Source organism: Alexandromys fortis, unplaced genomic scaffold (genome assembly GCF_014885135.2).
Source record: "Alexandromys fortis isolate MF-2015 unplaced genomic scaffold, M_Fortis_MF-2015_v1.1 scaffold_19, whole genome shotgun sequence".
NCBI lineage: Eukaryota > Metazoa > Chordata > Mammalia > Rodentia > Cricetidae > Alexandromys > Alexandromys fortis.
The window spans coordinates 16,007,973-16,033,755 of record NW_026067890.1 but is presented as its reverse complement, the minus strand read 5'-3'; the positions used below and the strand labels follow the sequence as shown (position 1 = coordinate 16,033,755).

Sequence of the window (25,783 nt, the reverse complement as noted above, 5' to 3'; positions counted from 1 at the left end):
TCAATTGAAGAATGGATGAAGAAAGTATGGAATATATACATATTAGAGTACTACTCAGCAGTAAAAAACAAGGACTTCTTGAAGTTTGCAGGCAAATGGATGGAAATAGAAAACACTATCCTGAGTGAGGTAAGCCAGACCCAAAAAGAGGAACATGGGATGTACTCACTCATATTTAGTAATGTCACTTTTAACTAGAAAATACAGTGTAATTTCAACAGGTGAGGAAACCTTCAACTATGTGAAAATTTGAGAATGCCCTCTAGTGGAAATTTAGGTGAATAACAGGGCAGAGAAAAGAAAAAACTCAGAGGAATGAAAAAGGATCAAGAAGAGAACATTCAAACTCAACTAAGAAAAAAGGCAAACGGGACAAATGGGCTAAATACACAAACAGGTAATTTGAGGAGAAAAAATAAATACAGATGATTTGTACATTTAAGAAAAGTTAATGATGTGAGAACCACAAATTAAAAGTACATTCCAACACAATTTCTCTAAGAATTTACAGATCTGATAACTCAGAATACTAGACAGGCTACAGGCCACCTGGAACCCTATATGATGCTTGTAAGAGTGTAAATTGTAATAACTTCTAATATGACTAATTGAAGAATATTTAATAAAGCAGGATGGGTATATAACTCACAATTTGACTCATAAATGTCCCTCTAGTACAATGGTTCTCAACCTTCCTAATGCTGCGACCCTTTAATGCAATTCCTCATGCTGTGGGGATCCCCAATCATAAAATTAGTTCTGTTGCTACTTCATAACTTAATATTGCTATTGTTATGAATCATAATGTTAACATCTATGTTTTGTGATGGCCTTAGGTGACCCCTGTGAGAACCACTGCCCGATCCAGTAGATAATCTAAAGATACAAAGTCTTAGTATGGAACCAAGAAAAGAATAACCAAGACCTACAAACAACCTAGCAAGAAATGATTATAAACCTACAAATATGAATTCAGAATAAATATTGATATGGCCTAAAACAAATCCTAGCTTTGTACAAGAATTGGAGATCATTACTTTACAATCTGTATCAACCAATATGCTTTTAATCGCCACACTCTGGTCCTTGGGTCTCCTCGAAAATCACTGAAAATGAGAAAAAACAGCTGTCCCCATGGGCGGGTGTTGACAAGTTCTTCCTGATCATCTAAGGTTCTTAGTTCCACATCCCAACCTGCATCAAAACAGATCAAACTGCCTGACAGTCTGCCGCCTTTGTCCTCAGCAGCTACATCAGTGGCAAGAGCCCCACTGATGAGCTAACAGTACTGAGAACTAACTACAGAGCCTCCCCTAGACCACCTCCTTTCTTACAGTACCCTTTCCAGGTAGGAGCCAAGACCATACAGATGAACAAACAGGCCTCTTCTCGGGCTCTAAACCTAACAACTAACACCATCTAATGCTTGTGGCCAATGACTCAAATTTGTAATGAAGTTTAAAATAATAAACATGCCAATATTGTGTTCAGACTGAAGGCTGAACTTTAAAGTGAGACTAATTCCTTAATATTATTTAGGCAAGTGTTCTAAATATGCTCTCAGAAAAAGGGATTGCTGGAATGACCCCGTTAAACGTGGGCAAACTTAAATGTAAGTGGAAAGATGATTTTCATTCAAATCAGAGTCAAAGTCAGAGAAAAGCCCTGTGTGGGAGAACGCAGACGCTAAAGGTCTGAGATGATGATGTCATACTGATGACTCATCAATGAGTCACAGGCTCATTGATATCATTTCTACTTAGCATTCTGCTGCTTAATTGTCCTATCAAGCAGTTGGCTTGGTAACTAACTGTTCTCAACAAATTTCCTGCTTGACCAAGATAAAACATTGGTGACCAAATAAACTTCATGTCCATATGTGCTGGATTGGCTGAGAGGAAGGAGCCTCGGTTGAGGAAATGCCTCCATGAGATGCAGCTGTCAGGCATTTTCTCAATCACTGATGAATGGACGTTGGTGGACCCAGCCCACGGTGAGTTGTGCCATCCCTGGGCTGGCAGGCCCGGGTTCTATAAAAAAGCAGGCTGAACCTGCAGCCACAGTATGGTGTCGTCAGGTCCTGGGTTGCTGCCAAGGGCCAAGACCCTACTGCAGTTGCAGTCCGGGTTGGTGTCTGTGGCTCCTGTTACCACTGCAGACGGCGAGGATGGGGCTGCAGAGTTGGCTCTGCCCCTCATTGGCTGTTTCCCTTCACCAGCTGCGCCACACTCAGGAGAGCGGACCCTACACCTCACCTGGGCAAAACAGTAGAGCTGTCCCTGTGAGCAGGGGTGTGGATGAGCCAGCCCTGAAGGCAGGAGAGCGGGAGAACGAGCCGCTGTCTGTCACGTGGTAGCATGGGCAAGGGAGAGCTACTGCCCTCACACACACCCAGAGCGGCACAAAAATGCACCTGTTCTTACATAGAAAACCACAGAGGTTCTTTCATTTTCCGCCATCATCTCACACCCCTTCCCTTCTCATTAGCAGATCTCTCTTTGGTTCACTTGCTAATTTTAGCGGGGGTGGGCGGGAGTGTAAGGCTGAGACGGGGCCTTACTATATATAACCTGGGCCGGCTCAAACTGGCAATAATCCTCCTGCCTCAGCCTCCAAAATGCTGAGATTTCAGGTATGGGCTACCATGCCCAGCTTTGCTTTATTATTATTTTTAATAAAATAAATAGAATCAACAGACACTCAAAGGGTCCTGGTCAAGGTCACACTGCTGGTGTGACAGCCAGGCTCTCAAGGCCACCCACTCAGTCACCCACCACTCTGCTGGGCGAGAAGAAGTCACGCCTACTTCTCCTCTTTTCACACCTGTGAGTCCTAGCGCGTCACCCCTAAGAAGTGGCTAAAGAAATGAAGAGTAGTTTACTCCCAAACTGCTCAACTCAGCCCGCCTCTGTTTCTGCCTCTGATTGGTAGCTTCTCTGGCCTCCTTTCACCTAAACTCGACAAAACTGTTTCTCACCTTTCCTGTTAAGCCCACTACAATCATCTGAGTAGGAATCTAAGAAGTTAAGACAATTGCCGTGACGGTGTGAGCATACACTCTGGTTTCTAACTGTCATTGCAAGAGGGCCAGCTTTAACTAAGAGTGACCCCAGTGGGCGGTCTAGTGATGTCAAAGGGGAACTGGCTCCCAAAAGAACAACTTTCCTTTCTTCTCATGGGAGGGTTTATCTAACTGGACATCTGTGTTTCTCAGCTGTCCTTTTCCTACACAGTCCTTCATGTAAATTTTCATATAATTAAAAATTAATACATAAAATTACAACTATTAAATTTCCACACACCTGATGACTAAGTGGGGTTTATGATCATAAAGAAAAGAAAATGCTTCTCTAGGACTCCAAAACCCAGACTTTGGGTCAGACATACTGAGTTTTACTCACTTAACAATCAGGGAAAGCATGAGGGAACTGAGAGGTAAAGACAAAGAGGCAAGAATGGCGGCGTGGTTCTGCGTCAGGAATGAGGTCTTGGCATCACACAGGCCTTGACCTCCTTGTTTTTCCCTTCACAATCCCAGACTTCTAACATTGAGTTCCGTAAGCAATGTAATTCAACTTACCTATTAGATTTATTAAAAATAAAACACATCCTGTCATATAGAAACATATATAAAAGCATATGAAAGGGTTGGTGAGATAAAGATTTGCTGAGGGTTTTTCGGGCAATGGCTCAGCCCACAAGAGAGATGCGCTCAAAGGTCAACTGTCAACCTTCTACATCCCTGGCTCTAAGAACCTGAGTAAAGACTACATACATGGTTTGAAGTAAAGTTTACTGAAACAATTGAATGCCACATTAAAGGATTTAAATTCACAAATCTCGAAACTGGTATGTTCTAGGAACTAATTTAAATCCAGGGAGTTCACAGGATTTACCACGCGATGTCTTTAGAAGACATAAAAGTTGAGCATTGTAACAGGAATGTTACCTGAGGGAAGGCCCCGTAGTTCCATATATAGCCCTTGTGAGGGAAGATATTTGGTATAAAGCGTAGCTTTCCGCTCTTTACATCTTGCTTAATGGGATTCATTGGCTCCTCAGTGGAAATCTAGGCAGATCAAAAGGGAAGGCAGGGGGGGGGGGGCGACATGATTAGCGCTGTGTACAATGAACAGATTTTACATCTACCATAGCACAACCAAACACTCACATCCCAGCTTAATGATCAAAGGCTTTAATGAGAATTAAGTCAATTCTTATTACCAATTACCAAGTATCATGTCTGGGAAGAAGACACCTGATTACATATTTAGGCTCAAATTATTTTCACACTGCATTGTTTCTAACAAAAACAGTAAGACGGATGGAAAGACAGGAGGGTAAAAGTTAGTATTTTTGCTGGCATTGCTGCTAATCTTGGGGCTTTTACTGTCAATAGTCTTATGACATTGTAGTTAACTCAAAGGTGTTTACCTAGATGGTGAACATCTAGAAAGATGGCCTCCAGGTTAAGGGAGCTTGCTCTCCAATTCTATGAACCAGAGTTCAGATACCAAGCCATGCAATAACCCAGTTCTGTAAAAACACTGAGAACCCAGCTCTGGGTACAGTGAAGATAGGAAGACCACTGGGGTTCGCTGACTCCCAGTGTAAAGGAGACACCGCCTCAGGGCACACGTGGGAAATGATAGAGCGGTACACCCAACACCCTCTCTGTCCTCTGTAGCTCCTGCACTCTGACACCCCGGACACACACACAGACACACACACACAGAGGAATGCACGTGTGCACACACCCTCACAGGCACGCATGCAAACAAGATGGAAAGCTTTTTGGATAGGACTGTGGCCTTGCCACTTTGATTCAGCATAATGTTGGAGGTCCTTGCCAGAGTAGTTAGGCAAGGGGGACAAAAAAGGGCATCCAAACAGGGAAAGAAGGACAAAAGTCATCAGTGCTTAGTGGCAATATAAATAATACAAATATGTATGTAGAAAGCACTGAAGGTTTTACATACACACACAGAGAGAGAGAGAGAGAGAGAGAGAGAGAGAGAGAGAGAGAGAGAGAGAGAGAGAGAGAATTACTAAATGAATATAGTAAATTTGCAGGATATAAAACTAATACAGAAACCCCACAGCATTTCTGTATACCACCAATGAACTGTTCAAAGCAGAAATAGAGACTATCCTATTTACAATAAAACAATATAACTCAGAGCACTTGGGAATAAACTTAATGGAGGAAGAAAAAGATTTGTTTCTACTGAAAACTGTAAGTTGATGATGGAAAAAAATCAAAGGAGACACAAATAAAGGGAAAGACATCCAGCACTGGCTTGAAGGAGCATGATTCTGGGTCACTGCCATCCACAGTGAAGGCCCAGAGTCATTTAAAAAGAACAGAAATAGGAAGAGCAAACCTTGAGGTTTCCATGGAAACACACACACACACAAATCATAAACAGCTATAGCAAATATGAACAAAAAGAAAAAGCAGCACACTATTGATTCCCAACCACACTACAAAGCCACAGTAACACAGTCAGATGGAAATTTGCAAAAGCCAAGCTCAGACACACAGACAGGAGGGACCGAGTCCAAGCGATTTTCAGCAGAGGGGCCGGTCACACACGACAGGAAAAGAGCACTCTCCTTAAGAAACTGTCCTGGGCAAACAGAACAAGCATATGTGTGGGGAAACCACAGGAAAATGGATGCCTGAGATATAAGGCAGAAGCTGCAAAACCGCTACCCAAAAAAAAAAAAAAAAAAAAAAAAAAAAAAAAAAAAAAAAAAAAAAAAAAAAAAAAAAAAAAAAAAAAAAAAAAAAAAACAGGAGAAAAGGACAAACTGGACAACTGTTGGGATCTGACCACAAAACCACAGGCAATATAAGCAAAAGGAGACAAATGGGATTATATCAAATTAAATGGTTTCTGCAGAGCAAGGGAAACAACAGAATAAAGACACGATATACATCGTGGGAGAAAATGTGTTTCAAATCGTGTATCTGACAAGGGTTTAAAAGTCAAAATATATAAGAAACTAAATATAATAGCTAAACAGAAAAACACAAAAACTACAATTAATTGGGCAGTAGATGTATTTATCAAGAAGATACACAAATGATCAATGAGAATAAGAAAAAAGAAACACAGTCAGCATAACTATCAGGAATATTCTAGTCAAAACAATGATGAGGAGGTCAGCAAGACTGGTCAGACAGCGAAGGCATGTGATGCTGAAGCCTAAGCTTGGGTACCAAGTACATCACACCGTGCAGGGAAAGAACCAACTCCCAAGGGTTGTCTAACCATTTACACACACATAAGTGCTTAATAACAACAACAAAATACCACAGTGGGGGTTCACCTCACTCTAGTAAGAGAGACTATTACCAGAAAGACTACAGATACCAAGTGCTTAGTAGAAAAACAGAGAAGGAAAGCCTTGTAACTGTTGACAGAGGAAAGCTTTGTACACTGTTGAGGGAGTCTAGTCTTGCACACAGCTGAGGGAATAGAAATTAGGACAGCCATCTTAGAAAACAGCATCAAAGTTCTCTAGGAAACTGAAAACAGAACTGACCAAGCAAGCGTTCCAAATACACAGCCAAAGGAGAGGACGTTAGTAGGCTAACTTGGCACCTCGCTGTTCACAACAGCCAAGGGATGGACACAGGCTTCACAAACTGACGAATGGACAAAGAAAACAGGCTCCGCAGTTGATCTCTGAGAGCTGGAGAACCAAACAGTGGCTACCAAAGGCACGAGAGAGCAGGAGGCGAGAAAGGATGGAGAAGCTTGGCCTGTGGGTAGAGGAGCGAGAGGCTCTGGTGCCTCTGCAGTGTGGGGACAACTGCCAACAACACCGTGTGTTTCAAAAGGTAAAAGGGACCTGGACAGTGGCCACTGTGGAAATGATGCATTTTTACATACAGATGAGTTTAACATGATTCAAACATATATCCATCTACTTAAGCATAACATGGCATCACGATTATGTTTTTATGTTATAGTTAATAATTAAATAGAATTAAAATAAAATTTAAAAACAGAACAAAATAATAATGAAAATCAACGAGTATACAAGTTTTAAACAATAGTTTGTTATGTTTCATTTTGAGACCTGCTGTGCAAGGTGGTGAACACACTTACTAGTGTATTATACATTTCAGAACTGCAAAGGAAGTAAAAATTTCATATGGCCTCACCAGAGACTTCAGATTATATGTTCACTTAACTTAATTTTTATATTATATTCATAAATCATTTTTGTACTCTGCAAATATATATTGCTCATTTACAGTATTTTTTTTAAAAAACCAAGCTCAGATCTTTGTCAAGTGACTCCATTTTAGAGCAATTTTCTGTCAAACATATATTCACATTAGTATTGAAAAAGGACAAAAACCAATCTGATATAAAATAAACAAGCTAAACAGTGAAGGAAAGAAACCAAGCACCCACTTGAGAATTCACTCCAAACTGTAAAGGACCCATCTGATGGGAGAAGACAGCAACCACGGACATGAAGAGGGATTCTCGACAGCTTTGTCTTCCATGGAAATGATTAAAATAAAGTTTTTAAAAAGACTTAACAAGGGCAGAAGTAGGTGCTCTCAGATAAGATCCACAAACTCGGGAGAAGGCACTGTTCCCAGGCAACATAAAACTCTAAAGGACTAAGTCCCCAGAAACTGAAATTGCCACCAGCGCCAAAGTGTTTCGTTTGTGTCTGCGAACTAAAAACAGAGCGGAGTCTGAGTGAGACTTGAAAGTATTCACAATCGTGTCAAGGAAGGGCAAAGAAAATTACATGAATGCGTGCCTAAAAAACGGGGAAACACTCTTTAAAGCGAATCTGCAGTTCAAACCATTTTCTTCTTAAAATTAAGGTCTGTCTGGGTTCACAAGAATATTTTAAATTATCTCCTACAAAGAGAAGTCTTTCAACCCTCCTCCAAATACACCAAGCGGGAAAAGATGCTTTCATATAATTAAGTTAGCATTTCAATTTTGCGCTAATAGAATATATCTGTACCTCCATTTTGGCATTTGTCCACCGAGGTATTTCCACAACCATATTAAACAAATTCTGTTGAAAAAAAAAAAAAAGAAACAGAATATTAACATATTTCTTCACCTTTTATTTTCTTTTCACGTGGCCCTGGGGACTGCATGCTTGTATGTTAAATGAAAACCAGCACAGCCTCTGATGAGAGACTAGCACAAGCTCCCATCCCACAGAAAAACCGCTCAGTGCCTGCCTTCTACATCCACCCATCCGCCCATGCTAGAAACCCCTTCTTACAGTTAGAGAGACCACCTAACCTGGTGCCACACATCTGGCCACCGCTGCACAGCACAGAAGGGCACTGAACATCTGGAAGCACTTTTCAGAGCAGTGATGACACTGGGAGTCAGGAGACAAGCTCTCTCTCATTTATCTGATTTGAGGCCGAGACTTACCATGTAACTCTGGCTAGCCTAGAACTTGATATCCAGGCTGGCCTTAAATAGACAGGGATCTACCTGCCTCTGTCACTGAAGTATGAGGATTAACGACATACACCACCACCCGGCAGAAAATGAGTTTTGATAGTTATTGTCCAGCTAAAATAGTACAACCCACCTCTTCCGCTCTACTCATGGCAATGTGGTTAAAATATTGTTATGTGATTTACAGGAATGCATACAGAAAGTTAAGTAGTCAAAATGTTGAAAATGATTAAAAGGATATTTGTATACATGCTATGATCATAACATAAAAATCAATTATCTCTATAGGCAGTTAGAAAGTATACAAGGAGTTAGACATGCCTTTCTAAAATGAGGCTAGTGATTTCAGATTCCTTAACTTTACAAAGGAACATGGCTTCTTTTTTCACTGCTTAACTAGGTCAGTGGTAGGTAATACAATTCCCACAGCCTTCCTCACAAAGAGAAAGTCTTACTGTTCAAAGGTGGCTTACAAAAAGGTAAGGATACTATGTTTACATCAATAATGTATCACGGCTCCTGGGGAAACAATGGTTTAAAACACCACTTGTCAAAGCACCGCCCAAGTCCCAGACCAAGCCGTCATTTAGACACACATGTAGTTAACTGACAATACTCTGTAGATCTACTGAATCTAATAATAAAAAAAAAATGGGCATTCTAAATATGTCCATCCACAAGATACTCCCACATCCCACACAGAAGGCTTGGGGACAACCACAGATGAGCAAACAGGAAGACTGGAAGCAGCAGAGAATCGGGGAGATTGCTGTGTGATGGTGTCTCCTAGTAATGTTAGAAGCTACACACATATAAAGGCTCACCAATATAACCACCCAAATGTGAGCTGAACAAGAGCTACACCAATGGATATAGCAAAGAGGTGGGGGGGGGGGTACCACAAGGCCTACGCAAAGAACTACAGGCAAACGAGAAAAGCTGGGGACAGGACAGGTGTCCCTTCCCAGGGAAGAGCACACCAATTGGTTGTCCAATGTCAAATGGTCAGCCCTGAACACAAACACACATGTAATACTTAGATGGACGGAACAGGTTATATTTAGAATTATGCAGGGATATACATATACACAGATGTATTCAGTAGCAATTAATGAAAGAAGAGGCAAAACTTTGAAGTGGGAGTGTGGAATAGGATTAAGGGAGGGTTTGGAGGAAGAAAAAGGGAGGAAGAAATGTTAACTATACTCTCAAAAATTAACAAAGGGGTAAAAATAATTAGAGCTTGAATTATACATGTCCTCACTCATTTTGAGTGTGTTTTTTAAAAGTATTCAGCTACAATGGATACAAACAAAAAGATAGTCTTGTACTACAGAATATTAGGAAAGCAAAAGTTTAATATACCTCCCCACACACATATATACATCACTGGCTGAGCTTTAACAAACAAACCCACAAAAACAAAACCATGAAAGACTCCTTAGGGCCCCACTGCCCACCTTTTCAATTCGACTGGTCTGGGGTAAAGCCAGGGAATTGCTAACTTTTAAAAGTTCTCTGGGGAATTTGAATATAAAGTCCTAGCAGTATAATATTAGAGCATTGCCCGCCCACATTCTGGGACTTTCTTGGAGAAACACCAGTGCTACTAACTCAAAGAATGCCACTTAGCAGCCACGGCTTTTTTGTTAGAATTTTCTAGAGAAGGCAAGGGTTTTCTGAAAGGTAAGCGTGAGGTAAACAAAGCTGAGCAGGACACCTCACACCTGCAGGACGACCTCACACCTGCAGGACGACCTCACACCTGCAGGACACCTCACACCTGCAGGACACCTCACACTGCTCTGCTCTGTCTCCTCCCCTATGCTCCTTCATGAGAGAGACCCCTGTGCCTGTTTAAACATGTCTGAAAAGGCGGGAAAGAGCAAAGCCTAAGTATATGGCTGATGTTTACATGATTCATTCAACTTTGAAAGTCTGGCTATAAGAGAACAAACACAGATGGACGAATACAAGGTGATGACAGAGGGGACCAGGCTAGTTAACGGCTGCACAGCGACACCGCCAAAGCCTCTTGCACAGATCTGAACCGGGCTCAGAGAGCAAAAGATGAGGAACCGGCCTGAAACCTTAGCTTGCAAGCCAAGCTCTGGGTCACCATTTGCACTTGATGACCAGGGGCTCACGCTGCCTCGCCCTTCTCTCCCGCTGCAGTGTGCTCTGGCTGGAGTTGATCAAAGCCAGGACCAGTCTTATTTTCCCAAGATTAGCTTTAGTAATAAGGCAACAATTGCTACCAGCATTTATCAGAAAATCAATCTAACCCGTCTTTTCGCTTTTCGTTCTTTTTTTTTTTAATTTTTCCCTGTGGGGAGGGGGATAAGATAATAGGTAAATATAAATCAGTCCCCAACATATAATCTTTGTTACAAGCATTAAATTTCGAGATGACACTCAGAACTTGGAATATATCTTTCTCCCTTGGAAAGGGGGTTTCAGACTAAAATACCACGTCTCTGGGAACTACAGAGCCGCGCATGCGCGCGTGCTGCCTCCCGTGGAGAGCAGGGGTTCTTCATCACCCTGGAAGTGTGCTTGCTAAGACACAGACTGACCAAACCCCATCGAGCAGAGACTCTGATCAGTAGAGACAGAGAAGGCTCCAGAATCTAAATTCCCAAGGAGGAGCACTACAAGGGGTTCCAGTGTGGACAGTTCATCTGACGGCTGTTTTAGCAAAACAAGCTGGACGCCAGGCCATCGCTATAGGAATTTACCAGCTACGCAGGAAAGTGGTGGACTCAAAGGATGGGGACAATAATCTCAGCTACTGGAATAAGACCACAGAGGCCAACGGTAGCATGGAAACCGTCACCTGGAACAAGAGATGAGCAAAGACCCAATCAAATGCTTTGGTCCTAAGTGGTAAAATAGAGCTGCTGGAACTTGTTCTTCTGCTTCCAAACAACTGCTGTGCCTTGATTCTAAAAGATGGCTCAGTGGGAAAGGGCACACTTACATACATGTTAGAAAAGGGTAAAGCGCCTCTGAAGCTACAGTCTCTGTTTTGATCTAAAAAGCAAACAAACTGGGGCAGGAAAGATGGCTCAGTGGGAAAGGGCACACTTACATACATGTTAGAAAAGGATAAAAAAGTAAATTTTATGTTATGAATAGTTCAACACAATAAAAAGGGTTAAACGATGCTATTGCCCCAGATGCTAGGAGAAAAACAGCAGATCTACAGGAAGGTCTTGCAGGGGGAGAATTAGAAGCAGTTGAGAAACACTAACTATCACCAAGGTCATTGACAGACAGTTTGAAAGTGACTCAAGAGACTGGAAAAATGGCTCTGTCGTTAAAAGTCTTGCTGCTGTCCCAGAGCACCCAAGTGGGGTTCTGAGCACCCAAGCCAGATGGCTCACAGCCACCGGAAGTGCCAGCTGAACAGGATCTGGCATCCTCTCTGGCCCCTACACGTACCCACCTGCGTGCGTGTGCACATACAGACACAAACACACACACATGCATACAATAAAATTTAAAAAATGATTCTGGCAATGAAAACTTCAAAAGATACCTTATATTCATCATTTCGTGCTTTCTTTCTGGAAATGCCATTTTCCTGTAAGAGCAAAGATGGTAATTATGATTGGAACATCTCATAAAAGAATGCAGGGTGCAGAGCCCAGCAACAAAAATCTGTGTACTGCCTACAAGTCCTACTTTCTGCTGTCCAGAAATCTGACTGAGCAGACAACCTGCCAGTAACCCTGTCCCTCAGCACGCCCAGCCTCGAACGAACAGAGGACCAAAATGTTTTAACAATAACTTATCTGAAAATCCAGAGCTCTTTCACGGCGCTTCCCAAGTCTGCCTGATGCAAGCACAGACCCTGCCGAGTGTGTAGGGAGAGCCTGACGTGTTCCAGTGACTGCGCCTCCAACAGTCATTTCATTATCGGAATGAAGCTCCCGGGAGCTTGGCTAACAAGCTGTGAAAGTGCTTGGCTGTACCTCCTGCCTGGGAATTCTATCAAGGTGTGATTACTAAGCCCCCACTAAGACTGCGTGGTGGGAAAAAAAGACTATGCCGGTAACAAACGTTCACAGGGTGTATGCAACACACACCAAGATGACTGCTAAGGAAGAAACAAAATAAAGAGACAATGATGATTCCAAGTCACGCTGTCCTGAAACACTGCTCTTGTTCTGAAAACTCTACATCCCAAGACTCAAGGTGCAAAAATCCTAACCATGATTGGCTCCAAAGTAGGGAAACCTGTGTCTCCATCTTTGCCCTTCTGGAACACTGATCTTTTGCCTTATACTCTGTCCTGCCTCATCCTCAAAATCCATAGGCAGAACATCACAGCCACAGGTGTGTGGTATTGTTATGAGAGATACACATTTGCTACGGCGAACCCCAGATGAGACACTACATATCCGGCCATTCCTCTTCCTACATTCTTCTTTCCGGTATTCAACACTGACTGGCTTCTTCACCATTGCACACCCAGGGCCACAAACAGCATGTGGCAGAGAATAAGCGTGCAAGGCTTATATTTATCAAATGGATGAACAAACGCAAGCACACTTTCGGTGTTGGGAAGGCGAGAGGGATTTGAGAGTTCACAACTCCTTGAACTTCTGATGTGCACTGAGGCAACAGGCTGAACACTAGATCTAAACTTAAGCCCATCTCACAACAGTCGACATTTGAGACCAAGGGACCTCGGCAAGAAGGAAGTTAGTAACAGTAGGCGCCATCAGAAGTACAACAACACGTGGCAAACAGCGAGCAATTGCCTAGAGGCACCCAAACTTCAGGCCCCTCATCTCCCCCTTCAGCAGTGGTTCTCACAGCCCCACTTCACCAACATCCTTCCGACTGTCAAGTGGTTTTCCAGAGAAAAGCTCATGAAACACGAGGTTTTTCCAGATTTACAGTTCTGTCTCGTGGAGTGGTAACCGGGTAGGACCTCTGTGGTCAGGAAGGCCAGATCCAGACTTGGCTCTGGCACCTGCCAGCAGTGCAGTGCTATGGAAACCAATGCGATGCCTGCTGCCGCACGGCCCTTGGATGGCTTCTGGCAACTTAGTATGGGATAAAGAAAATAAAATGCTCACATAGCGGCTAGCACACAGAAGTCACCTGCAAACATTAACCGTTTTATGATTCAAAATAAGCAGGTTAATTTCCCACATCACTACTCTTGAATCTTCGTTTCCACCAAAGACTGAACTTCATAGACCGCAAATAGCCCCCTTTCCCTAGCTTCTCACAAAGTTTAATTCACAAAAGAAGCTGACAGCCCTGCTCCAGCTCCTTGGTTTCTCCTCCTGCCAGCCCAGCACATCTCTACTTTCAGGACATTTCTCCACGGGAATTTTCGGGCCAAAAGTGGAGCATCATTTTCGTCCTGTCATGTACAAGAAGTTTTCCAACCCCCAAACAAGTAAAAATGATACCTGAGGAGAATCCACCTTCAGAGGAATGTCATGGAAAGGGGAAATGTAGTGACCAGCTACATTCTCTGCAAAGGGAAAAGCAACAGAATTACAGCCGTGCACACCTGCTCTGTTTAGCAGTAAGGTCCTGATCTACTGTGGAACTTGTATGCTTTTAGCAATGCTAACTTTACACCTTAAAATTTTAAGTCAACTTTGAAAACTTGGTCTAGCCTGAAGAGAAAAAAATAAATGGCAATTACCCGCACTCAGTTGCTGAAATCATTTAATTCACTATTGTGCTTGGCTTCAAATACCTGGTGTAGAAAATATCTAAGGTAGTGTAGAAAATATCTAAGGTAGACTAACACTCCAAGTAGGAGACATCTGACTGTGGGAAAGAGACTCATTAGTAAGTGAATTAGCCCAAACTGATAATCATTTCCTTAGGAGAAAACTAACAGTATAATCCACAGTTTCCACCTACAACCCACAGGAAGAAAGGTCCAGCTCAAATAACGAATAAAATGGTCACAAAACAGCTGACTGAACAACACATAGCTAAATTCTGAGTTCGGCTCACTAAAAGCAGAGGTGTACAACTTAGTAACGATGCTATCATATTAAACTGCCATTCCCTCCTCTGCCCTCCAGGCCAGGAGCACTCAGCACCAGGCTAAATTCCGAGGGAAAGGGTTTTGGTTGGCTCTTGGTTTTGTCTGTTTTGTTATACTTTCTAGCATCTAGCTGGCATTCAGTAGTTATCAAATAAAAAACTCGTTACCGGTCCACTTCTCCCCCTTTCTAAGCGCCCCGGGCACCAAGGTACCTCTCGCAAGAGTGGGACGGGAAAGAGAACACTCATCAGTGTTTGCTTGGGGTTGTGTTGTTTTTGCTTTTCTGACGCTGGTGTTTTCCTTGCAGCATATATGTATACCATGTGCGTTCTTGGTGCCTGCAGAGCCCAGCAGAGGGCGTCAGATCCCCTGAACTGGAGTTATGGATATTTGTAAGCTACCAAATGAGTGCTGAGAAGTAAACCTGGGTCCTCTGCAAGAGCAACAAGTGTTTCTAACCAATGAGCCATCTCCCCACCACGCCATTAATGTTAAAATAGTCAAATTCTCATGTTTCTGATTTCTGCTTACTAAGTCTCCTTACATTAATCCATTTGGTAGTTATTCACGGAACACATGTGCTTTTCCAAACACCATTCTATGTGCCAGGAATACACACTCTAATTTCCTGGTCTTGTGCACATTATATTTTAGCGGGAGACAGACGTGATGAATATGTATAAGCTGTAGCAGGAAGGGCAAACACTAGAAAGCACATCAGGGCAAGGAAAGAGAGGATGCTGGTGGCTTTGCACGGCCAGTAGGTGTCTCTCACACAAGCAGTGCGCCAGCAACAGCCTGGAGGAAGCAAGGAAGAGGAGAACGTCACAGATGAGATGATGAGAAACAGCAAGGAAGCCAGCCAGGCAGGGATGCAACAATTGAAGGCAAAAGGACAGTTGGCAGTGAAGTGAGGGGCAATAGCTGTGGTCACTAATTTTCACATCTGTTTAGAAAGAACCGTGCATCCTAGCTTAGTTTTTCAATTCCTTTTGAGTAAAATAGCAAGAACACTTTTACTTGAACTGAGATTTTTAAAATCTTATCATTGGTACACAAAGCCGGCCAAAGGGAAGGAATCAGGAGGCTTCTGCAACCGACCAGCTGCGGTGGATGGTGACATGGGTGATGTGGCAAGGATGGAGGTGGTCAGGAAAAAAAATTATTCTACGTGCATTTCAAAAGTTGAGCTGAATATGTCCCAAGTGGATATGACTGCCCAGACGTAGGACAAAGGAAAGAGAAGGAACAAGTAGGTTATAGGGCAAGGAGAGTAGAGAGGTCAGCTAAATACACATCACTGCAGTTACACCAGGCACCACAGAAATCTAGTGACCACGGCTAAGAAAATGGAGCACATACTTCCCGACAGCTACACAAGAGGCTTCCAGTGTTCTTGCTACAGACAAACAATAAATATTTGAGGCAATGAATATGCTAATTCCGTTTACTTGATCAAAACAGATAGACATGTTAAGCATAGGCAAGTGACCAAGATTTCATGTGTGGTGAATGTAATATGCTCTATAGTAAAGGAGAAATATCGGGTGTGAAGATGGCCGTGGGAATCCTGTCTTCAAAACTTGAGACTAACGGTGCAAGCCTAGGACTTACTGGTGACCCCTACACTGAGGCACATAGTAGGTCCACCCAGAGCCATAGCATAGTCCATTAACACTGGCTGCCGATGTCTGGGTGCCAAAACGCAGCGCTGAGCAGTTATGACAGAGATGGATAGTTTACGTGGCCTAAAATAGCTCCCTCTCATCCTTTACCAACTCCTCGGGAGAGAGACAGTGTAGAGACATGGGCTAAGCATTGACTCCTGAGGCTTTCAAAGGTTAGTTCAGAAATAAGAGTAGGGTCATACAAAGGACAATATAAAGAAAGTTATCAAAATACCTGTTACCAGTTTTGAGAGTCACATTCTCTCTCTCTCTCTCTCTCTCTCTCTCTCTCTCTCTCTCTCTCTCTCTCCCTCTCCCTCTCCCTCTCCCTCTCCCTCTCCCTCTCCCTCTCCCTCTTCCTCCCTCTCATCTATCTCAGTGTGCCCACAAAGCCCAAAGCTCTACAAAACAGCTTAGCATCCTCCTGACTCCACCCCTCTGACATACTCACTTAAGCTACCTCATCACAGAAACACATCTCTGGGGGAAACAACGCTGTGCACTCTAGAGCTCTGGAGGCTTCTCTCTTGTCTACCGACTGCCCTTTCTTGCTATGACTTTAATATGGTGTTTATGAGAAAGCGGACAAGATCTATGGCCGCAGCCACCACATTTGGTCTTGGTGCCGGTAAGGCTGCAGCCCTAGACAAAACAAATGAATCCCGTCGGGCTTGTCAGTGTGCCAGCCTTCCAGCCTCACAACTTCCCCCTCCGACGGCTCTAGAACTACTGTTCATCTTATCATTCTGGAAGTTTCTACGGTTTTGCTGTCTCCATTGCTGAAAATGTACTTGCAATTGAGAAAACCAAATAGACTGTGGGACCCTTACCTAATACTGATAACATTATGATATTATATAACACAATTTTCTATAACATGTGATAGAATTATGTAATATATTATGCATGCCTTATAATTATATATCATAACATTATGCTATTATTATAACATTTATACACCAAATAGCTATATTCATACCAAACACCAACATACACAATATCACATTTACAGAGATTCTCACTGGAAGCTTAATAACAAAACAAAAATGAGTTTTGCATTACTTTTAATAAGATTAAAAAACTTGAAAGACGAGTTTCAATGAAAATATACTCTCGTCTTCATATAAATAGCACGATTTCTATTTTACAGCTCTGCACTCAGAAAAACTAAACTGTCTTAAGGTTCTAAAGACTTAACGTCAAATAAATATAACTTTTAAATGTTTACCTAGAAGCTATTATTTAAATGTATTGATTCAATTTACAGAAACTTATTTGTAGGAAGTTTTCCCAAGTTCAAACATGTAACCACCCACTACAGACACGATGTAATAAGAAACGTACAGTAATTTCCGTCCTTATTTACAAAGAAAGAAAGAAAATGAGAAATAAATCACATTAACAAATATCTGTATGACTCGATCCTAGAATAAATAAAAGTAACTTCAATTATATCCAACGCTGTTTCCTAAAGTGAATCGCCTTCTACCACATGCCAACAAGAGTCCAAATGATGGAAAGTATGGGTTTTCCCCTGTTCTTTAAGAAAACCTTAAAATCTAAAATAAGTAACTTCAAGTTACCACCACCAACAAAAACCACTCACAGTATCAAAGGGAGCAGACAGGCGGGGCTACACTTGTAAATCCTGTGTAAGCAAGCTGACTCATTACTGCAAGACTGCAAGGCTACACCCACGACAATCTGAAAGCTCCAAGTGTCCAAATATTCAGTCTTACCATTCTATTACTCCATGGAATGTAACAGAAAGAATGTCTTCTTCATCACTCTGCGGGACAATGTGACATCAGGTGTGGTGCCACCCACTCACAATACCGTTTCCTTCAGTATCGCTCCGACTGGTCAGGGTCTTTGAGTCTCCCCATAAATTTTTGGATTTTTTTTTTCACATCAAAATAACATAATTTGTATGTGCTTCTTCATAGAATTTGTATGACCATATGGAATTTCCTTCTTGCTTTGTTGTTGTTTCTTTCTTTCTTTCTTTCTTTCTTTCTTTCTTTCTTTCTTTCTTTCTTTCTTAAAGATTTCTGTCTCTTCCCCACAGCCGCCTCCCCTTTCCCTCCCCCTCCCCCAGCCAAGTCCCTCTCCCTCGTCAGCCCAAAGAGCCATCAGGGTAACACTGGAATACTGACTGGAACGACACTGGCTCTGTGGTTTGCTTTTGGTAGGGTGGTTATTTTAACGGTTTCTTTTTCTGCTAATCCTTGAGCATAGGCTGTCTTTCCATTTTCTTGTGGCTCAATTCCTTCTTCAGTGTCCTAAAATATCCATTACAGAGGCCTTCTGTCTCCTTGGTTAGGTTAATTTCCAGGTGTGTGTGTGTGTCTACTGCAAATAGAATTGTTTCTCTAATTGTTTTCCTTTTTTGGTATGTTTGTCATTGGTAAATAAGAAGGCTACTTTTTTGTGTGTTAATTTTGTATCTAGCCACTTTGCTAAAATTATTTATTAGCTCTTAAAATTTTTCAAATTAAGAGCAGCATGGCACTGACCCCAAAACAAACAAACGGATTAAGGGAATGGGATCAAAGACTCAGATATAAGCACACACAACTACATTTACCTGAGTCTTGACAAAGATGCCAACAATACACATTGGGCAAAGGCAAGATCTTCAACTAATGATACTAGGAAAACTGGACTTAACACACAGAAAGATGTAATTAGATCCGTATCTCTCATCATGCACAAAACAGGACTGGGACCTCGGCATTCAGGCCTGAAACTGCTGCAGGAAGAAGTTGGGGTGAACTTCAACTCACAGGCACGGGGTGGGGTGCGGGGCTTGCTGAAGACAATTTCGACAGCACAAAAATTAAGACCACTAGGAAATGGAAGCAAATGAGCTGTCTATCACCAGATGAATGGATAAAAAAAATGGTGCATATACACAATGGAATATTACTTAGTTGTGAAGTGTCTAAAATATTCAAAATGAAATTTGCATATAAATGAATGAGACTGGAAAAACTTTACACTTAGTGAGGTCAGGGCCAATACCACAAACTCTGCATTTTCCCTCTCGAGTGGGGATTCTGGCTTCTAACCTCTGTGTTCAATGAGGAGCACAGGTGCAAGCCAGCAAACAAGGCCTTTGGGGGAGGCATGTTCCGGTAGGATAACAGATTACAGGTAAATACATGAAGGCAGTGAGGTGGAATACTGGGGGTCGAGAGAATGAAGGATGGAGGGGCTCCAGAGGGACGGGCCAACTTAAACGGTGAAAAAAAGCCATAGGAAAACCTACTATTTCTCAGCTTATTTAAAAAAATATATATATAACTGGAGGGATGGTCAAATACATGGGCTATGAAAGAGGACGAAGACAGGGAAGTAACAGGGGTTAAGTGACGTTCAGAAACGAAGTCACAAACGTTCACTCAGTCACCAAGCAAGGCCACAAGGCAGGGAGGAGCTGGCTGTCCGAGATGTGCTTGCCCACTATCACTCAGTTTTGTGTCTACTGCTACAAAGTTCAGCACCAATTTTTAAAAAAGCATTTCATCAATCAATTGTCCTCATTAATTATGATGGGGGCAAAGAAAACCCACCAAAGTGCAAAACTATCCTATGTCTATGTGTCAAATGCGGGCGGTGTTCCCGCCGGCAACGCTGAGGGACGACTTGCAGACCATAACTAACTCCCTTGAACTGCGCATCTGCACCCAGTACTGCCTAAGTCTCGGCTAGGACCATCCTGTCGTGATATTACAATGGATTGCTGCAGTATCAAATGTAACAGGAGCTAGCACTCATATCTTATGTGCCTCCTCCCTCCAAACTCTCCGTCAACTATGGTGATCATCTGGATAAAAAGCGACACGTGCCTCACGTCCCTGTCCTCAGCTCACCCTCAAGTAGATCCCCATCATTTCATCCAGCCCTTGCAGGAAGTAGAAAACCGTCCTGGGCCGCGGGTGCCATCTGCTGGTAGGTTAGAGAACTGTTAAACTCAACTTTTGCAGTAAGAGTCACGCCAGCCATTCGAACCCTCCTCCCCCAGATAGCACCAGCTTTTATTCGGATTCTTGTCATTTATTTCAGTAAAACCTTTTGTTTTTCTACCCTATTAACTGAATAAAAATAAATTTTACTTATGGCATCCAAGTTCCAAAATAATCTTAAGTACATTTGATGCAAAAAAAAAAAAAAAAAAAAAAAAAAAATTCATTCTAGCCGCAGAGATAACCCGCCACGGACCTTTACTTGCACTGCTATCACTAATGCATTCAGAGCCTGAAGGACCCTGGGGATCAGGACAGGGTCAGCGGATTCCTTTCCAGGCAGAAGTGTCCCAGAAGAAACCCTGCCAGCAGCACACACACGAGGACCAAGATTGAGACCCGGGCCTCCTCGCTCCAAATCTAGGGCTCGGGCCAGCTGTGCTGTAGACGCCAGGGGCCTGGACAGCTCTGCTCTGCTTCACAATCGTCACAGTTACAGTGAGAGCAGGGCATACGACGACACCCCCGTACCATGCCCACTCCACTGCTCAGCACAGCTTTTGTTGTCTATTACTCTGCTGAGACTAGAGTGTGCCCAAATCTAGGGGCTATCTCACTGTAACACAGCTGGACTAGAGATAGCTCACTGTATCTCACTGTAACGGAAGCTGAGACTAGAGTGTGCCCAGGTCTAGAGATAGCTCACTGTATCTCATTGTAACAGGAGCTGGACTAGAGTGTGCCCAGGTCTAGAGATAGCTCACTGTATCTCACTGTAACGGAAGCTGAGACTAGAGTGTGCCCAGGTCTAGAGATAGCTCACTGTATCTCATTGTAACAGGAGCTGGACTAGAGTGTGCCCAGGTCTAGAGATAGCTCACTGTATCTCATTGTAACAGCAGCTGGGCTAGAGTGTGCCCAGGTCTAGAGATCTCTCACTGTATCTCATTGTAACGGAAGCTGAGACTAGAGTGTGCCCAAGTCTAGGCTATATCTCACTGTATCTCATTGTAACAGTATTTTTTCAGCTGTGCTGTACCCTGAGAAACCTCATTTTACAAGCAGGATTTGACTCCATTTTTGAGCACAAATGCAGAGGCAGGAGGACTCTGAACCTTGGCGGACATATAAACATCACTGCCTGGACAGCACCACCAGCAGAGACAAACAAATGAATGAATGAATGAATGAATGAATGAATGAATGAACAAATGCATGCTACAGGTGAAGGATATGTAAGCAACACTCCATGGACAGTACTACCAGCATAGAATAACAAACAAACAAATAAATAAATAAGCAATGATAGAAATAGATCATCCCCAAAACATCCACAGAGTGATATTCTATCAAATTATCCAAGTAAATTGGGACCAAACGAGCATGTGGCATATTAAAATCTTATCAAGCACTGGCGACACAGCGCAGCACCTAAAGACACTTGCTGCCAAACTCAATGACCTGCATTTGATCTCCAGGACCCACGTGTTGGAGGGAGAGAACCAACTCTCCCATGTAGCTGGCACCTGTGTGCATGCATACATACATACACACTCACACACACACACACTCTCACTCAATATTCACAAATACAATACAATCCTATCAGGAAAGCCAGGCCCGAGAACTTATCAAACAAAACAAATGAATAAAAATTTATAGCATCCTCACCTGGACGCCGTATAGAAAAGCAGGTTCCCAGAAACTGTGGGGAGCCCCACACTGGGAACCACCTATTACTGGGCAAATTAGGGTTTCCTCTTTGGGGTTCCTTGTCTTATTAATAAGAGAATTTAGAAACAGACTTGAAAGGAAGGGTGACATCAATTTTACTAGAAATAGAAAAATCTGCAGAGGTCGTGGCGGCTACTTGGAAGAAGACTGCGAAGAAGAAGAAAGAACGCCATAGTTTGTAAGCAGTCACATGGTGAAAGGGGCAGGCATAGCTTCAGAGACTGAGAAAGTCCAGAAAATCAGGAGAGTCATGTTTAAGCTTTGGAAAAAAGAAAGTTGTTTTCTAAGTAACTCAGAAAAGAAGGCAAGCTCAGCCGTGCTACAAGTTAGAAGCTCTGCAAGCATCTACACTTAGGGTGGGGTTTCTGGGGAGGATACATACATTATCCTTATTACTTATTAAAGGGATAATTATTCCTCCCACCTCCTTAGCATAGCTTTGGGTATACCAGGTATATCCCTGAGGGCCACTCTTGGCAAGGTGATTGACAGGCCAAGATGGATTAACTATTGAGGAAGGAGACAATGCTATGTCATGTTCTAATCTTGGGAGCGCATCAGATTGTCTTGTCTCCACCCAGGGCCACAGGTAGATTCTTTTGGCCAGGACGAAATTACTTCCCCTTACTGAGTCTCAACAGAGCCACCCTCAATGGTTTCCAACACTACTACGTCACCCCCTGCCTCAACAATCTCTAAAATGATTTAGAAGATGGGCAGAGACTAGGGAATAGAAATAGCCCATCTTCACCATGAAATTCGTCATGAAAATCTAGAGACTCAGAAGGGATAAGTGTGTGTGCACTGGACTTTCAATCACACCTTCATACACACCTCCTAGGAGAAGAAACAAAGACCCAGAGCTCTCTACGGCACTCCTGGCATCTGATCTGGACAGAAGCAAGAGCATTTACACTAAACTGCCTGTTCTATTTCTATCTCCTGTCCTCGGCAAGGATGCCCAACACTGAAGGGTTATGATGACGGCCAACCTGCTGGGTCAAAGGACCAGTAGACAGAGAGCTCCAAAATTCTCCTGGCCTACTCCTCTGACTGGACCTGGATCTCTCGCCAGTTTCCACAGTCCCCACATGTCACACAGCCAACTTGACTAAATGCTGAAGCTCAGCTCAACTGGGACCCTGCGACTTATGACCTGATTCACATCTCTGGCTTATCCGATTTCCCAGCACCTTAAACAAACACCTACATGGATGCTCGAGACATTTGCACCAGCCTGTTTTCAGGAAGGCATCTGGGACTCCTGGAAGAGCCACAACCTCTTCGGCACTTCGGCCGTCATTCTGAAACCGACACATACAGATGTACGTACTGCATGGCAAGTACGAAGTGATCTCCGAGTCGACAGTAACTAAGATCGGAATAAAAGCCTGTTTGAGCTGGGGAGCTACCAACGCTGGCTGTGCGAGCATTAAGGATCTGAGTTCGCTCCCCACAACACACGTAAGAAAGCCAGGCATGGTAGACCATGTTTGTCATCGCAGTGCTGGGAACGCAGGGCAGAACTCCGTGGCTCACCGTCCATCCAGCCTCACCTACCTCCAGACCACTGAGACTGTCTTCAAAACGATAGCAGACAGCGCCCAGGGAACAATTTAAGACCTCTGGTCTCCACAAACGCGTGCACGCACCTGTGCACAAAGAACCTGTTTGCCTGGGACAGCGATCAGGGAAAACTGAGACTACTTGGCAAAGCGGGGGCCCCACAAAATCCGTGCTGCTTCTAAATTTACTGTATTTCAATCAATTCTGACGCTGTGGAAAGACGAATGTGTGTGTTGCTGTACTGAAAACCTAGGACATTTTCACCATATTATACACAAAGGCTTTTCTGCTTAGGACGCCATTTGCCATTATATAACAGTTTCTTCATGGAGAACATGGAGAACTGTTACATTGTAACTTTGGGGACACAATCCATTCAGCAAAGAGTCTACTTACTAAGGGTTTCTCCTTGGGTTTTTGGTTTGTTTTTATTCTCGTTTTTTGAGACAGGTATCTTACCCAGGCTCCCGATGTGTGCACAGGCCCTCTTTTAAAAAGACCTAATCAGTCTTGCCTAAGCAAAAAAGGGTGGAAAAACTGTAGCACGGAAACTAATTTTGAGAAAACTATTTAGTACCAGATGCATTACAACTACAGAAAGTTTGCCAGTTGAAGAGGCCCATCTGTTCAATCCGGGAGACAGAGGCAGACCCTGTCTCAAAACAAAAAACAAAAGACAAGAGTTTAAGTTAGCTTTGCTCCTTTATCATAAAACAATCCTCAAACTTAAGTTCCAGATAGGTAACTATAAACATCATAGTATAGTTATTAATGATTATAAGTTACACTGTAAGTCCTGTGACTACTTTGCTCACAGAGCAATTTCTGCAGCCCTATTTTACAAAGCAAAAAGCAAAAAACAAAAACCCTAATGCTTAGCAAGTTAAAAAATTAGCCCAGGACGGGGTGTCGGAGCACAAACTATGAACTTCCAAGATTCTAGCTTCACCCCTTCCGGGTGGAACCTCCCAACAGGTGTGCACAAGACTTTAGGTCGCTACAGCTCTCCTCAGGGCTCTGAAAGTCAATGGGGCATGAAGGTAACTCGACCTATGTGGCTACTTCATGTCACTGATTTAAAAAAGAAAAATCTACACAGTGAAAATAAAAAGGGCGTAGCCAGGAGTTTTTCTGACTTCGGTGGCCCGCTCAGGGCAGCACCAGACACCTTCCTCTCAATGTTTGCTCAATGTGAAAGGCAAGAGGTCGTGCCACCATCTTGCTAGAACGCCAGTCAGTCTCCTGTTTGTGGATGGCATTCGGGGTGCAAACTTTTAGGTATAAACTCAGTTTGTTATTGTTTTATTTGTTTTTTTTTTTTTTAAGTTACCCTACAAAATAACAGGGTCCACTCCGGCACTTGCCCACAAGCCTATCGCAGTAGCTGGCTCACACTCCCCTCCCGCTTCCTCCCTCCAAATACGCAGGCGCTCGCCGTCCGATCGCGACGCAAACTCGAGTTTAGGCGTGAAGCCCCGGTCCCCAAAGTTCTGCGTCCGCCCGGAGGGGGCTGGGCTTCGCTGCTCCCGAGAGGGCGGCGCGGGAGGACAGCGGGCCACGCCGCGGAGGTCAGCGGGTGGAGCGCGGCGCCGCGGGCCGCGGGCCGCCTGCCGTCGCAGCAGAGGGCGGTTGGCCCCGCGCCGCCCTGCGCGTCCGCGCTGCGTGCCGACACCGGTCCCCCGTCACCCCGGGCCGGGCGCGGGCTGCGGACCCCGCCGGGCAGAGCACGGCGGCGCGGCTGCTTCTCGGGCCGGCGCGGAGCTCGGCGAGCCACTTACTGAAGAACAGGCGGTAGTCCTCCGAGTGGGGATGGCCGCGCTCCTCCGTGCGGTATAGGGACATGACGCGACGCGGAGGGCGGGCGGCGGCCCCCACGCGCCACCCTCGGACGACGCTCAGCAGCGGTAGCAGCGCGCGCATGGCGGACGGACTGCGCCGGGCGGTGGCGGCGGCGGCTCGGTACTGGGGTCGGCGCGGCCGCACGGCGGCGCCCCCTGCCGCCCGGAGCCGGCACTGCCTCCCTCCCGGTTAGCCTCAAATCCCACCCCTCTTCTGGTTCCCAGGGACTGCCCCCCACTTCACCTTCCTCCTAGAGCCCTCAGACCCTTGCCCCAGGAATTCATCATAGGCACTCATTCATACTCTGTCAATATCTACGATCACACTTTCATTACATTAATGTAGTATTGGTTGCATGGCTCTGGAAGCTGCTAAAGACTGTTCAGAGACGAGAGGACACACACACACACACACAAATATAATACATGATCGAGCCTGCTGGTGAAGACCTTTGACACAGACTTAGCCCAAATCTGTAATTCCCTCAAATGACACTTCCTCCTTAAGGCCCTTTAA

At 43.9% G+C, this 25,783-nt stretch overlaps 1 protein-coding gene across 2 annotated transcripts in view; it reads right to left on the bottom strand.

The window, feature by feature from the left end:
• The window catches only part of Ppa2 (inorganic pyrophosphatase 2), a 68,028-nt gene extending 42,621 nt beyond the window's left edge, over nt 1–25,407 (bottom strand). The window contains exons 1-5 of one of the 2 annotated variants that reach the window (XM_050152263.1): nt 25,207–25,406; nt 13,898–13,962; nt 12,007–12,051; nt 8,008–8,061; nt 3,950–4,069 (exon numbers count right to left, since the gene is read on the bottom strand). In XM_050152263.1, coding sequence (XP_050008220.1) covers nt 3,950–4,069; nt 8,008–8,061; nt 12,007–12,051; nt 13,898–13,962; nt 25,207–25,348 — 426 coding nt within the window. In that variant the 5' untranslated portion in view covers nt 25,349–25,406. Of the gene's footprint in view, nt 1–3,949; nt 4,070–8,007; nt 8,062–12,006; nt 12,052–13,897; nt 13,963–25,206 lie in introns of both variants that reach the window. The other variant, XM_050152346.1, reaches the window with a different exon arrangement.
• Nucleotides 25,408–25,783: the final 376 nt, after the last annotated feature.